The sequence below is a fragment of the Triticum dicoccoides genome, chromosome 5A, assembly GCF_002162155.2.
Source record: "Triticum dicoccoides isolate Atlit2015 ecotype Zavitan chromosome 5A, WEW_v2.0, whole genome shotgun sequence".
Classification (NCBI taxonomy): domain Eukaryota; kingdom Viridiplantae; phylum Streptophyta; class Magnoliopsida; order Poales; family Poaceae; genus Triticum; species Triticum dicoccoides.
In genome coordinates, this window is record NC_041388.1 from 96,749,532 (window position 1) to 96,763,647 (window position 14,116).

Below are 14,116 nucleotides of genomic sequence, written 5' to 3' on the forward strand. Positions count from 1 at the left end.
ATCTGAAATGCTCAATGCACACGATTAGTCCGCAAAAGCATTGTCATCAATCACCAAAACCACTTAGGGATAAATATGCCCTTACAGCTTTTTTTACCCGCTTAGGTATAGCTTTGGTCTTGTATGACTTTACTATTTTCCGGTGTTTTGTGTGTGTTGGAGTTGGTTGTGTGCATTCAAGATATACAATGGCCGGACGTGTGCTTTTTGTGTTTTGTATCCACTTGATGCTTTATTCTAAGTCAGTAAAATTCACCCTCTATCGAAAAAAACAGCCATGGCACGATGGCTCCTACATCCAACTCTGAACGTTAGAAATATGCAAGTCCTCGATGATGCACGTTTGTTAGAAATCAGACGATTAGGTTTTTTGTGGTGGAACTAACCCATCAGGGTTCAAGTTCTAAATTTGGAATTGGTGAACATATTTTCTTAAATTTATTTCAGGCTGGCAATGTACGCTCCTGTCGATTACAAAATTGTCTATGACGACTTCGTCAATCTTAAGATGTTGAGTATCTCAGAGATGCTCATATAGGTGAGGTGTTCATATGAGTGAGTGTGTAGTATATGAGCATATGGGTTTGTAAAACAAAAGAAATATGAATTTCTACCAGTTTATTTATTTTCCTCCAATAATCCAGAGTGGTGAAGTAGATTTATCAGTCAGACGAAAAAACAAATTTAAGTTTAGGTAACTTTTCCCGTCCAACAAGTAACCAGCACTCTTTCCCCAAAAGAAAAACAAAAAAAGGGTAGACTTTGGTTTTGCTTGAGGAAACCCAAATCCAATCCGAACTCCTATCCCGTCCCCCACCTCCACGGCACCGCCACCGCGGCATTTCTTCCTCCAAACACCTCTCCTCCTCAACCCCATCGCCGCCGCTCCCGTCACGCCACCTTCCTTCCACCCCCACCTCCCACGCAAGCCCTCTCCCGAGCTGCTGCCGCCGCCTCCTATTTATCCAGCGCTTGCCCACCCGATGCCGCCTCCATCAACCACCTGCCCCTGCCCTTTCTTCCCTTGAAAGTTGGAATCTTGCGAAGGGTCCCAAATGGCGACGGCGTCTGTTGCTGCAGCTGGGGTGGAGGAGGGGTCAACGCCGGGGCCGCAGGCGGGGGGCGCCGAGATCGCCTTCTTCGACCTGGAGACGTCGGTGCCGCAGCGGGCCGGGCAGGGCTACGCGCTGCTCGAGTTCGGGGCCATCCTGGTGTGCCCGCGCCGCCTCGTCGAGGTCGCCTGCTACGCCACGCTCGTGCGCCCCGCCGACCTCGGCGTCGTCTCCGCCGCCTCCGTGCGCTGCAACGGCATCACGCGCGACGCCGTCGCTGCCGCGCCGTGCTTCCGCGACGTCGCTGACAAGGTCTACGACCTCCTGCACGGTGAGCGCCCCGCGCCATCTAGTTTTTTGTTTGTTTGTTTCAGCACCGGGAGCTGGTTCTCGGCTCCTACTGCACGCCAAGGACTTAGTAACAATTAATAATTATGAAGCCTAACGGGGAAGGAGCCCGGTTGGAATTTAATTAAGGTCAACAACAATAACAACAACACCAGCAGTAGCTAGGCTCCCTACTAAAAGAAACGGGCACTATCTGAATTTATTCACCCAATCTCTGAATGAATGGTAGGTCTTCCTGTTTACTACGCGCAGTTCTCCCCGTAGGACTTATGGAAAGGTGACACCATCAGCGTGCTTTCATGGCAATAGGCCTCGACAGTAGTGTGTGTATGTGAATTTGTGGAGTGTTGCAGGAGCCGGTTAGCAATGATACGTCTTATGCAGTTCTTCTATTTATGGCTAGTGAATGAGGTTGCAGTTTTTGCTGCCTATGGCTTGTTATCAAAGACCTCTGTAACCTTTCTCAGATGCAAGGATGTCGGTAGAAATGTGTGCATATTCTCAGGAAATAGAACATAGGTGCAAACATTGTGTTTTTTATTTAGTATAATTGTTGTAGTATAATTGCTGTAGAAGGACTTGCATATGGTGTTCATTGACTTGGAGAAGGCCTATGATAAGATACCGCGGAATGTCATGTGGTGGGCCTTGGAGAAACACAAAGTCCCAGCAAAGTACATTACCCTCATCAAGGACATGTACGATAATGTTGTGACAAGTGTTCGAACAAGTGATGTCGACACCGATGACTTCCCGATTAAGATAGGACTGCATCAGGGGTCAGCTTTGAGCCCTTATCTTTTTGCATTGGTGATGGATGAGGTCACAAGGGATATACAAGGAGATATCCCATGGTGTATGCTCTTTGCGGATGATGTGGTGCTAGTTGACGATAGTCGGACGGGGGTAAATAGGAAGTTAGAGTTATGGAGACAAACCTTGGAATCGAAAGGGTTTAGGCTTAGTAGAACTAAAACCGAGTACATGATGTGCGGTTTCAGTACTACTAGGTGTGAGGAGGAGGAGGTTAGCCTTGATGGCCAGGTGGTACCTCGGAAGGACACCTTTCGGTATTTGGGGTCAATGTTGCAGGAGGATGGGGGTATTGATGAAGATGCGAACCATCGAATCAAAGCCGGATGGATGAAGTGGCGCCAAGCTTCTGGCATTCTCTGTGACAAGAGAGTGCCACAAAAGCTAAAAGGCAAATTCTACAGGACGGTGGTTCGACCCGCAATGTTGTATGGCGCGGAGTGTTGGCCAACCAAAAGGCGACATGTTCAACAGTTAGGTGTGGCGGAGATGCGTATGTTGAGATGGATGTGTGGCCACACGAGGAAGGATCGAGTCCGGAATGATGATATACGAGATAGAGTTGGGGTAGCACCAATTGAGGAGAAGCTTGTCCAACATCGTCTGAGATGGTTTGGGCATATTCAGCGCAGGCCTCCAGAAGCTCCAGTGCATAGCGGACGGCTAAAGCGTGCGGAGAATGTCAAGAGAGGGCGGGGTAGACCGAATTTGACATGGGAGGAGTCCGTTAAGAGAGACCTGAAGGATTGGAGTATCACCAAAGAGCTAGCTATGGACAGGGGTGCGTGGAAGCTTGCTATCCATGTGCCAGAGCCATGAGTTGGTTGCGAGATCTTATGGGTTTCACCTCTAGCCTACCCCAACTTGTTTGGGACTAAAGGCTTTGTTGTTGTTGTTGTATAATTGCTGTAGGATCATACATAAATGGAATCCACACAAGGGGAAGTTAGAAGCATCATCTTTGCTTAGGTCTGAACCTGAATGTCTGCTTTTTAAGCTGTTTCCTGTGAAAGTTCTCACGTTAACAATCTTGCCAATTTCGTACAGGGAGGGTTTGGGCCGGGCACAACATCGTGAGGTTTGATGTGCCAAGAATAAGGGAAGCGTTCACCGAGATTGGCCGGACACCTCCGGAGCCGAAAGGGATGATCGACACGCTACCTCTGCTTACCCAGAGGTTTGGGAGGAGAGCAGGAGACATGAAGGTACACAAGCTTGTGTTGATGTAGAGTCACTTATAGTTTGTAGAAGGAGGTTTTGATTTAGATGAGGATTAATCATATGGACAATTGAGTTCTCACTCGAGCTGAAAAACATATGGCCTTTCCTTACTGAAAGTTTTCAGGACAGTTCCTTATTGCAACAAAGAATATTCATATGCTTATCTTGTCTATTGTATCCACAGATGGCAAGCTTGGCAAATTACTTCGGTCTAGGGAGGCAAAAGCACAGGTAGATGTTACATTAATCCAGAAGTTATAATTTCGTCTGAATTCTGAATGCTTTGTTGCAACTAATTGTCACCTTTGCCCACTTGTGTAGCGCGCGCGCGCACACACACTTAGTATCACTTCACTTCACTTCCTGGAACATGCCTTGCTAGGTTGCTATCCATTGTTCGTTGACCTTGTTATGTTGCTCAGATTAGCATATCGTGTATGCTGCTACTTGGGATGTCGGGATAGTGTGATACAAGAAATTTTGTTGCACGATGCCTCGTTTGATTTCCTAACTATCTAATATGTCTTGCAGCAACGATGTAACTTAGGATACCCAGATCATATCCACCCCTGATTTTTGTCCCTTCCCATATTAGATGCTTGTCTGAAAATTAGTTTCTCCTAATAAACTATTACATGATCCATGATGATTCTCATTTACAGATGTATCATGCTAAGCAGAAGAGATGTCACAATTATATGTGATCCAGCCCATTATGTCTTGGCAGCATCATGTCACTTAGTATACCCAGATCCAATCCAACCTGGATTTTGCCCCATCCCATCTTAGATGTCTCATCTGAAAATCATTATCTCCTAAAAGGCAAAGACTATTACATGATTCTTCTCTATAGGTATAACATGCGGAGTTCAAGAGATGTCACAATTATATGTCGCCCAGTCCATCAATTGTTACTCTTAGTACAAATTGATTGTTGCAAACAGCTATCTTGGTTCATGTGAATTACATCTGTTGCTCAGTGTGCTCATGATTGTGCCCAACGTTTGCTCAGTTTCTTATCAAGTTTGATTTGCATTCCCTTCTGCAAGGAAATATCATTAACTACCAAGTAATAGTTACAAGTTGATATTATTATTTCCTGTGATTTTTTTATTTCTTACATGAAACTGTAGTGAATGATCTTGTACTAAATTGCTTTGAAATCTATCTACAGGAGCCTGGATGATGTCAGGATGAACCTTGAAGTTCTCAAATATTGTGCTACAGTGTTGTTCCTGGTATGATTGCTTAACTGCCTATTATTCAGATGACCTTCATGAAACATTTATACAATTTTTTTGTAGTAGCTGGATGGTGGTTACCTTCTGCTACTTTTGTTTCCCTGGAATTACTATGGTGTTTTTTCCTGCCATTTTTTCATGCATTGGTCATCTGGAGTAGCTTCAACGGACTTTTGAGATTTAACTATTGCAATATAGACCTTGTATCAATGGCAGGAGCATCATCAACGTATAACACATCTTTCATTTTCTTAATATGTTCCCTGTTTTGATAATTGCAGTTGTTATTTTTCTGCAAAACGAAGAAAACCATCATTGTAGTTCAAGATCTTGAATTACGGATAGAAATAGTACTCCCTCGTTTTTCGTGATTAAACTTTGACCGTCATTTTCATCAATAATATATTAATCAATGTTACAAAAACTGTATCATTTGAAACTACGCTTTTGTACGAATTCGATGGTATAATTTTTTTTGACATAGCACATGTTTTGTTGGTCAAATGATGGTCAAAGTTGAACCTCGAAATACGTGTGCGCCATGTTGTGATAGGGACAGAGGGAGTACCAACTAGGAGAATAATGAACCGATGAAGCATCCTATTTATGACATGTTTCTAGACTCCATTAATCTATTTGATGTTTCAAGATAATCAATTGACTAAATCCTGCTAACAGGAGGCAAGTTTTCCGGAAGTGCTTATTGTTGAGAACCTTGTGGGTGCAATTACAAGAAGCAAAACTGATGGAGCTACTTCTCCTGAGGTGAAGAATATTGAAGCAAACACATCACCCGATTCTTCGAAACGACAACGTACTGTTTCTCAAGTCAATGGTTTGATTACAGATCAAGATAATCAAGAATCAGTTGATCCTGCAATGAACGGGGAATCCAGTGACCTGATATCCCACATGGAGGAGATGAAATTAGATGCTTCTGTGCAGATGGATGCGAGTTTCAGTGGTCATTCTGGGTTCCTCGAGCCAGACGATGTATCAACTGAGTGCATCAAGATTTTTACTACCCCTTCTTACCAATTTAATCGGAGAACATTGATCAAGCACAAAGATAGTCCACTACACCTTTGCTGCGCTGGCTTGAAAGTCCAGTTTGGAGTTGGCACAAAGTTCCTAGACACTGCAGGTCGTCCAAAGTTGAACATGGTGGTTGATATCCCTGAGAATCTAAGCAAAGTTCTAGAATTCTGTGATAATCAGGCCCAGAGATTTTTACAAGAGTCTGGTACCACTTCCGAGTGGAGACCCCTGATAAAGAAGTACGGTTATGTGAATCGTCCAACCGTTCGCCTCAAGTGAGCCCTGCCCCCTTTCCATCTCTGGTCTTTGATTTGCCGCCTCACATATCTGATTTGTAATGTTGAATTGCGTTTGCAGCATCCCTACCACTCCCAGCAGCGGTGCTTCGCCCTACTTGACAGACATATATCAGAAAGAGCCCAGCGGCAACATTCAGAAGCTTGCTTTTAGCAAGGTAGATGCCGCGGAACTGGACATCCTGTTTGTTCGGGGGAACAGGCTGGATGCATTCTTCTCGCTGGAAATATATGACTACCAGCAAAATGCTGGCATCCGGTTGGTCGCGAAGAGGCTGGTTGTACACTCCAAATAGTACCAGTCATAGTCCATATGATTTGTATACTAGTGCTAGAAGCTAACTCTTGCACTAATTTAATTAATGGCTTTATGTCCTTCAGCCAGCTTTATATTACTAATTATCATGTGAGTGTGAATAAGATCTGACCAGTAGCAGTCTAGCAGATGCTGATGTTGAAGTAGGGATCCAGATGTTGTAAAGGATTCTAACAGGATATTTGTTCATTTGTTAATGGAAAGATCATGTATAGGTTTATATATATATTAAACATAAGTTTAAAGATTTTCTTCTCCAAAACATTGCACGTGTATTAGTTGATAGTGTGATGGTCTCGATCAGCGATATCATGTAGTGTGAGTCGATGGTTGTGAAAAGGTAAATAATGTTGTATTTGACCATTCCGAATGTTTCAGTTCTTGAATATCATGGTGATAAACAGCTAGCAGCTACAGAATATATGGAACCTATTAGTTGTGTGTATCTACAGAACTGTTTTTATTTTTTTGAGGAAATCTACAGAACTGTTTGTGCTACTAAGAACCAACCAAAACTGCCATTGGTTGGATATAGTTAGGGTGGTGGTACCTCCAGCCCACAATTGATTAATCATTGGATTGACACTTTGGTGTCCCGTTAAAAAGATGACAATCCCGAGTATAACACTTAAACTAAGAACCATGATGATCCGAGCTTCAAACTTGTTGAGTTTGTTTTTTTCCATGGTACGCACCAAAGCATCGGTAGGGTTATGGTTCCATTTCCGTTTGCGATTTGTACACCATGACACATCCTAAATTTTCTATAGGACGGACCTACATAGTGCTGAGTGGGTGCCCAGGCCCCCACTCAATTTTTGGAATTTCAGTAAAAATTGCTTATATTCTACAAGATTAATTTTGTAATTCTTCAAATTTGTACAATAAGTGCCCCCACTCTAATTATTTGCCCCCACTCCACCAAAATTCTAGGTCCGCCCCTATGTCATCATCTTTGTTCCTCCTGGATTCCCATGGTTCATATGCTGCCATGTTTCCTGGTCCTTTTCTTTTTAGTGCTTCGACTCAGAGCGATAGCTTGATGATGGCAACCTCTCGAATGAGAAGATGTCTGCCGTGTAAAGAGATAACAACTTGGATGCAAGTGGACAAAAAAGTCTGATTTCGACCAAGGTAAAGACTAAGACATGTTCATTGGCTTCTTTGTTTACCTCTAATATCTCACATATATTGCTCAAATATATGTAATTAAGAAGGAGCAATAAGCTTGCACAAAAGCTCTGCATCCAAGAAATACATACAGCACACTTGTATCGATTTTCAGTCTACTTGATGAAGAAGTAGAGCTTTGCATGTATTTCATCCATGAAGAACGAAGGGGCTATACATATATGGTGGACATGCTGGACCTCTGAGTGTGTTGCGTGTGCAATTTATTGTGTGATGCTCATGCGCATTTTTCATGACTTTATCATTAAGTTTCCCGGTGCAAAAATGTAAATGCTGTGTGTGCCGCACGTTCTTCGTATGTACTGTAGATGATGCAAAAATGGGCAAGCAGCAGCCAGCTCAAATCTGCTCCGTTAGTTGAACTAGACGAATCGAACACCGCTGGCAAGTATGCATGGTGTACCAGATTACAAGATGACAGGAATTTCAGCAGGTCCATTGATTTCCTGCCTATTGACTAGTAGTGAGCATACACGTGTTGAAAGTACACCAGAGGTGTGGTTTGTTCACTGGCATAGCTTTACTAAACATGTCGTGGAAAATCGACGTGTGTTTATAGAATTATAGTGCACAAAGGTGCCCAAGAGTGGAACTTTCCCACAACTAAACATCGATCCACATTTAAAATGTATGAACAGGTAAAATAGCTTTGTACCATATTGTGCTACCAAACAGAGGTTTCTATTTCCTCGCACCTATCCTAGTCCAAGAACGTTGGGCGCAACTAGTTATTCACGATCCATGACAACGCGATCTAGTGGAGTTATAGAGAAAAGTAGCTTAAAATGCTCTTTGATGACTACATTAATCCTTATTAGCCCCTTGGCCTCCTTGCAAGGAATCACAAGGCCTTCAAATCTGAAACCCCGTAGGGGGACCGTGTGAACTACACATATTTGTATGGGAGACAACATGGTCAAGAGGAGCAGTGTGACCCCCGGTGAGAACCAGCGCAGCAAAATGGCGACGCGGTGCCATTGGAGAAGAGTGAAGAGCTCATCTTCATCCTTTCCCGATGGACGCCAACACCCATCACCACTAGGTTCCGCCACCCTGAGATCACCATATTAGATCCTCCTATGATGGAATGTCTAGCTGAGTTAACAGGTGTAACTCTCTTTTTGTAGCTTCTCCCACTGCATAAAATACATGGGTGCTCTACCTACATCTTTGTTTCCCTCCAATATTCCAGCTACTAAATATGAATTTGCACCTGACACATCCCACAAAATGAAATGATAATATGAGGCTAGTTGCATCCATGGAGCAGTGGTAATAGGACTCCACATATATAGCACTGTTTTCATCTTCCTGTTAACTTCATGCATGTGATGTAGCCATGCAAAAACTATGTGGTGGCCATTCAGGAGTTGTGAGTGACATGCTTTTGCCATGCCCGTCAGTATTTGCTCAACAATCAAGCATGATGTTGCCATGATGCATGTACATTATGTAATGTAATCCTCGTTGCACTGCTGTCATGCTATGCAGGACCAGAATCCGCAAAGAGAACAAACCCCATGATTATATAATATCAAGAATCAGCTATAATATTTGTTATTAACTGAATTTAGACTAGGCGTAAGTTTTTTTTTGAAATAAAAGGGAATCTCCTAAAATAAAAGATTTTTACTTCTTGACTCTCATAAATTGCAAGTACTGCTTCTGCAAGTACGCATGCACAAGCAACTGACCTCTCATACAGTTTCCATGTTACAAATATATAGCATTGTTTTCAGTTTTCACCTCCCCCCGTCGATTTACATTAACCGCCACAAAGTCATTACAAGCCAAAGTGCAAAAAAGAACTATGTAATGGACACCAGTAGCATTGTATTGCCACGGGCCGCACTGGTTTAATTCTTACTGCTTACCTAGTTTGAACAGTGCCACCAGCCATAATCTTCACACGAGTCTCCTAGGCAATAGGTGCGCCGACCTTAAAGAAGAATGTTGACAATCTGAGAGGCTCTTCTGAATCAAATTCAAACCATATTGCTGCAGCATCAATTCTGTGCTAATAATCATTTATTCATTTTCATTTACCATCCCCAGGAGCACTCTTCATCTTGAGAGGGTCAGATGCTGTTCTCCACCAAACTAATTAACAGTGTATCATTGCGGATAACTGCAATCCCCAGCAGTAAATAGAAAATACATTCAGGGAGACCAAGAGGAGACAAGAAACTGGCCAAGCAGATTAGTCACCTGAAAAGGCAAACAAAATGCAGTGTTGTTGCATAGCTTCCCTCTGATAAGAAAACTTTGGATAAATGTAAATCGGAAATAGCATTTTTTTTTCATCTCATATTTTCAGTCAGAAAAGAAAAAACTGAGAGCAGCAAGTTTCAACGAGCAATACTATGTTCATCTCAAAAAGTTTAAATATGGTCCAACTCCTATTTTGAATCATTTCAATTAGGAATTACATAGCATTTAGTAATTGACATAAAGCCATAAAAGTACTCCAGGACTCACTCTGACCAACCAAGCAAAAACAATAACCACTAGTACCAACTACCAACTTTGCTCGCATAATTAACTGCTTTAAGAATATGATTCTCATGAAAATTTTATAATATTTAACATTAGGCATACCTTCTGTCTGGAATCAGGCAAAGACTGATCAGTCATGCTATCATCAACCATGACATCCTCATTGATGTTTATAGCATCCCTTTGTGATACCCTCGTTGGATTTCTTTCATAAACAATAATCTCTTCATATGCCTTCTGTAAGATATCTTTTGCTGCTTTGTACACTGTCTCTGATCCAGATCCTTTCTCAGCATATCTGATGGCATCAGCACATAGAACATCGTAACGGCTTGTAATGGACTGACAAGCATCATCTTGATGGTTATCGCAGTTGTATTCTAATAAACCACAGTCTCTGGCCTTCCTTGTCCAACGCTTCAAATAGTAATCAGGTGGAAGTAAATGTGGATCAACTATTATGAATACTCCTAGAATATGACGGCATAAAATACCCGAGAACTCAAAGTATTTGCAACTACATTTTGCCATCTTATTGGAGGCATTGTAGGTCACACAGAATGTATCTGATGAATTTTCATCTTTCATGACGTTGTATTCACTTATGCAGCCATCTTTAGTTTTCTGAATAATATATGCCAAAGACTCTGTAAATTCTTCCTGAAATCTACTAAAGACTGCTTTGGTGTAGGTACGTGCTGCCTGCTTTTCCATTGGTGATGCAGTCTTTGTCGTCACCAAATTTAAAGAAGTGTCCATATCTGCTTTTGCTTCTTCCTCATAATGGTTTTCTGTGCTCAAATCAAATTGGGTTAGAAAAACTTCCAGTGTCACCTTCGTACTAAAATACTTCTTGTAGAAATCATTCATGGTTTCTAACTTCTGCGCTTTAGATATTTCTGCACAGAATGTATCCATCAGGTACAAAGGAACCCATTTTTGGCGGATATTGTACATTGCTTGAAGCCATGTATTATTTCTTAAATCATAAGTATCAATGATTGACATCCACGCTGTTTCGAATGTGTTGATTGTTTCAGACTCAATAACACAGCTTTCTAACTCATCTATTAAAGTAGGATGCTCTGAGTATGTATGAGCTAACTTCTGTTTGGTTCTACTCAAAATGTGCCACTTGCAGAAGCGGTGACAGGTATGCGGAAAAACCCTTCCAATTGCAGCTTTCATGGCCCGATTTTGGTCGGTAACTAGTGAACATGGTGCCTTCCCACTCATTGCTGCCAGCCATGTTTCAAATAGCCAAACAAATGAGCATTCAGTATCTTCCATAAGCAATGCACATCCAAATATAACACGCTGAAGATGATGATTGACTCCTGAAAAGGTAACAAAGGGCATCATATACTTGTTCTTTTTGTATGTTGTGTCAAATGTAACAGCATCCCCAAAATGCTGATAAGCAAGTTTAGCTCTAGCATCGACCCAGAAAACATTCATTAGACAGCTATTCTTGTCGACCTGTATGGCATGGAAGAAAGCAGGGTCGTTGCTTTGCATCTTCTTCAAATAATCAAGAAGACCTTGAGCGTCTCCGCCTTCCCCAAGAATATTCTGCCTCAGAAAGGGCACTCCATCTGAGCCCATCATAGTGATCTTATTGGAGGCATCAAGCAGACCTCTGTCACGAAGATACCCAACTCTACTACAGGTGCCAAGGTTATGATTGTGAGCTGTGTCAAGCTTGGAAACAACCCAATGGTTTGATTCTCTGACCACCTCCATCATAGCATTGCAACCTTCCCGCATAGACATCCTCTCACGCTTCTTTGTAGCCTCATCTGATGATGGATTCTTCTTTCTGTACATGCCTTCCCTTGAGCAAACAAACCTCCTCATGACGACAACCTCCTCTGCACCTTTCGAACGGCGAGACCTACCAACACGGAAGGGAAATCCAAGGTGCCTGGCATACTCATTGTAGAAAGTCTTTGCTGCTTCATCAGATTCAAATGTCATACCTAGCAATGGCTCTTTAGGGTCCTCTGGAGGTACAAAATCTTTCATGGCATTCTGCTCCGTAATACCACCAACCGAAGCAGCTACTCCTGCTTCTATGACTGGATCTCCGAGAATCAGATTGTTGTTCTGCACAGACTGAGCATTGGTGTCCAAGGACATGAGGCAATCAACATAATCCGCAATCAGCTCATCCCCTTCACTCCTTGCAGCTTCCATCAGTGCATATCAAGTTCTGCACACATCAACCACAGAATGATATGTATCATCACTTGCACATGGGGGCAGAGCTAGGATTTTAAGCCAAGGTATGCCGATTAACAAAAAATAATCCACTGCAGTTTGAAATATTGTAGTTCAAATAACAGAAACTGAAGTACAGATTGTTCTTTATAACGATAGTATCTTGAATAGTTTAGTTCAATTACAAAAATTAAGAACAAAATTACATTTAACTCTATGATGATGTCAGACATTTTCCACACCAAAATTTTGCACATTAGCCACAAATCAATTCATTACTAGACGGAACAGAGGGCTCTGCTGCGCCCAGCTATAGCCACGTCCTCCACATGCGATTTTAGGGAGGCTGGCGTGTGCGTATTTCTGTATTCTATCTTTTTTTTGTTGGGGGATGGTCAATGCGAGTCGGACACCGGTATGGAATGGAGGACTATTCATATATCAACAAGCATCCTCCCACAAACCCACTGTTCAGCCCGAAGACCCACCCAGCAGCCACAGCGAGGCTCTAAGCTTACAAAATCTCAGTGGCATCGGTTCACTATAAAGGGAAGAAAAGGTGTCTAAAAATTAACTCTCTTGCCCACATAATGTACTAACACAATGCTCTAACAAATATATTCAAGTACATTCACAATAGTGAGGCAAATGAAGTTGATCTTGTATGCACAAAATGGTGTCTGCTGGGAGGAGGCAAACTTGCATTAACAAATCTGAAATTCAAGCAGACTATCACTGATTTGCTCAAATCTTACCATAACAAATCTAAACACCATACAGGTTATAGCTGATTTGCTCAAATCTGAACCTATTCAGACAACATGTTTGCTCTGTGTAGCAGTCAGACTGCCAATCACACCTATTGTCATGCCCACGGCCTGCAGTCAAGAAAGCTCTTAAATTCATAGTAGTTGCTCGAAGCAAATTCGGCATCCTTATCTCTTAGGTAGTTCACTGCCAAAACAAAGTAATATACAGGAAAGCAAAAGGCTAAGAGGGACATGCAAAAGCTTGTAACAGCAGAAGAAACCATACTGAAATATTGTAGTGCACAACCATCTTATAAGAAACAATCGAGCCTAGAAACCAGACCACCATCATAAATTGTTTATGTGAATAAAAGGCATAAGTTTTATGTGGATAAAGATTAACTCTTTTGTTGGAACAACCACCAGTTGAACGATTCATAGGGGAACCGAAAAAATAATAACAGAAGCTGGGAAATAAAATGTATACCTGAGCAGAACTGGATGTGTATCACTAATGCCCCATACCACATTAAGCTTCTCACAATTACCAAGACTACCTGCACCGGTGGACAGAAACAAACAGTAAAAGCTAGCACCACACTAAAAATCAGTCATAGCAAAGTATTCTGAAGCACAACAACTGCCAGCTCATATGCATCTGCTAAATAGCTTACTAACATGAATTCTTCACTGTATGCGCCACTTACATCTATACCATGTATCATTCATTATTCAGTCTATGCATCACTTCATTGCATAGAGGCAAAGGAATGCCTGTGCAGGTGATAATGTGTAAGGTAAAGCATGCCACATGAGTACTGAAGGTAAGAGGTATTTTTGGTTGCCATAACTGAAAATGTGAGAGCAAGTGTATTACGGAAAAGCCTACACAAATTAACCAGGCGAACTCCAAAACTGGAAGCAAATTAAAATCGTGAAATTAGGCATCCACTATTTATCAAATGTACAGCTGTAGGAAATCAAGAAAGGAAAATCAGGAATTATTATCTCTATTGGCCATGACAAGAGAAGATTTGCAGTATGGGGAATTACATCAGTCAAAGGGATGAACAAACCTAGGAAAAGAGGCCGTCAAGGTCACGGGGGCTGAGCCAGGGCAGCAGAAAGGGCTGAG

At 42.1% G+C, this 14,116-nt stretch overlaps 2 protein-coding genes across 3 annotated transcripts; one reads left to right on the top strand and one right to left on the bottom strand.

Annotated features, from left to right (window-relative positions):
• The first annotated feature begins 785 nt into the window (after window positions 1-785).
• Window positions 786-6,572, top strand: LOC119299711 (protein NEN1-like). Its single transcript, XM_037576870.1, has 6 exons — window positions 786-1,383; window positions 3,261-3,418; window positions 3,619-3,665; window positions 4,609-4,672; window positions 5,354-5,988; window positions 6,071-6,572. Exons 1-6 carry the CDS (start codon window positions 1,056-1,058, stop codon window positions 6,303-6,305), a joined length of 1,467 nt encoding a protein of 488 aa, XP_037432767.1. The 5' UTR covers window positions 786-1,055; the 3' UTR covers window positions 6,306-6,572.
• Window positions 6,573-9,194: 2,622 nt separating this feature from the next.
• Window positions 9,195-14,116, bottom strand: LOC119299712 (protein FAR1-RELATED SEQUENCE 5-like). Of its 2 annotated transcripts, XM_037576871.1 has the most exons (5): window positions 14,058-14,116; window positions 13,469-13,538; window positions 12,988-13,110; window positions 10,115-12,224; window positions 9,195-9,724 (listed from the first exon to the last, which is right to left on the bottom strand). In XM_037576871.1, exons 4-5 carry the CDS (start codon window positions 12,206-12,208, stop codon window positions 9,677-9,679), a joined length of 2,142 nt encoding a protein of 713 aa, XP_037432768.1. In that variant the 5' UTR covers window positions 12,209-12,224; window positions 12,988-13,110; window positions 13,469-13,538; window positions 14,058-14,116; the 3' UTR covers window positions 9,195-9,676. The 2 variants fall into 2 exon arrangements, with proteins under 2 accessions (XP_037432768.1, XP_037432769.1); XM_037576872.1 differs by lacking the exon at window positions 12,988-13,110.

Bases quoted from the DNA above. Each gene is read 5' to 3' on its own strand.
- LOC119299711 (XM_037576870.1), top strand. From the start codon at position 1,056: ATGGCGACGGCGTCTGTTGCTGCAGCTGGGGTGGAGGAGGGGTCAACG. The intron at 3,419-3,618 runs GTACACAAGCTT...TTGTATCCACAG, and splicing joins GGAGAGCAGGAGACATGAAG to ATGGCAAGCTTGGCAAATTA. The intron at 3,666-4,608 runs GTAGATGTTACA...ATCTATCTACAG, and splicing joins CTAGGGAGGCAAAAGCACAG to GAGCCTGGATGATGTCAGGA.
- LOC119299712 (XM_037576872.1), bottom strand. From the start codon at position 12,208: ATGGAAGCTGCAAGGAGTGAAGGGGATGAGCTGATTGCGGATTATGTT. The intron at 9,725-10,114 runs GTATGCCTAATG...TTGCCTTTTCAG, and splicing joins TGCCTGATTCCAGACAGAAG to GTGACTAATCTGCTTGGCCA.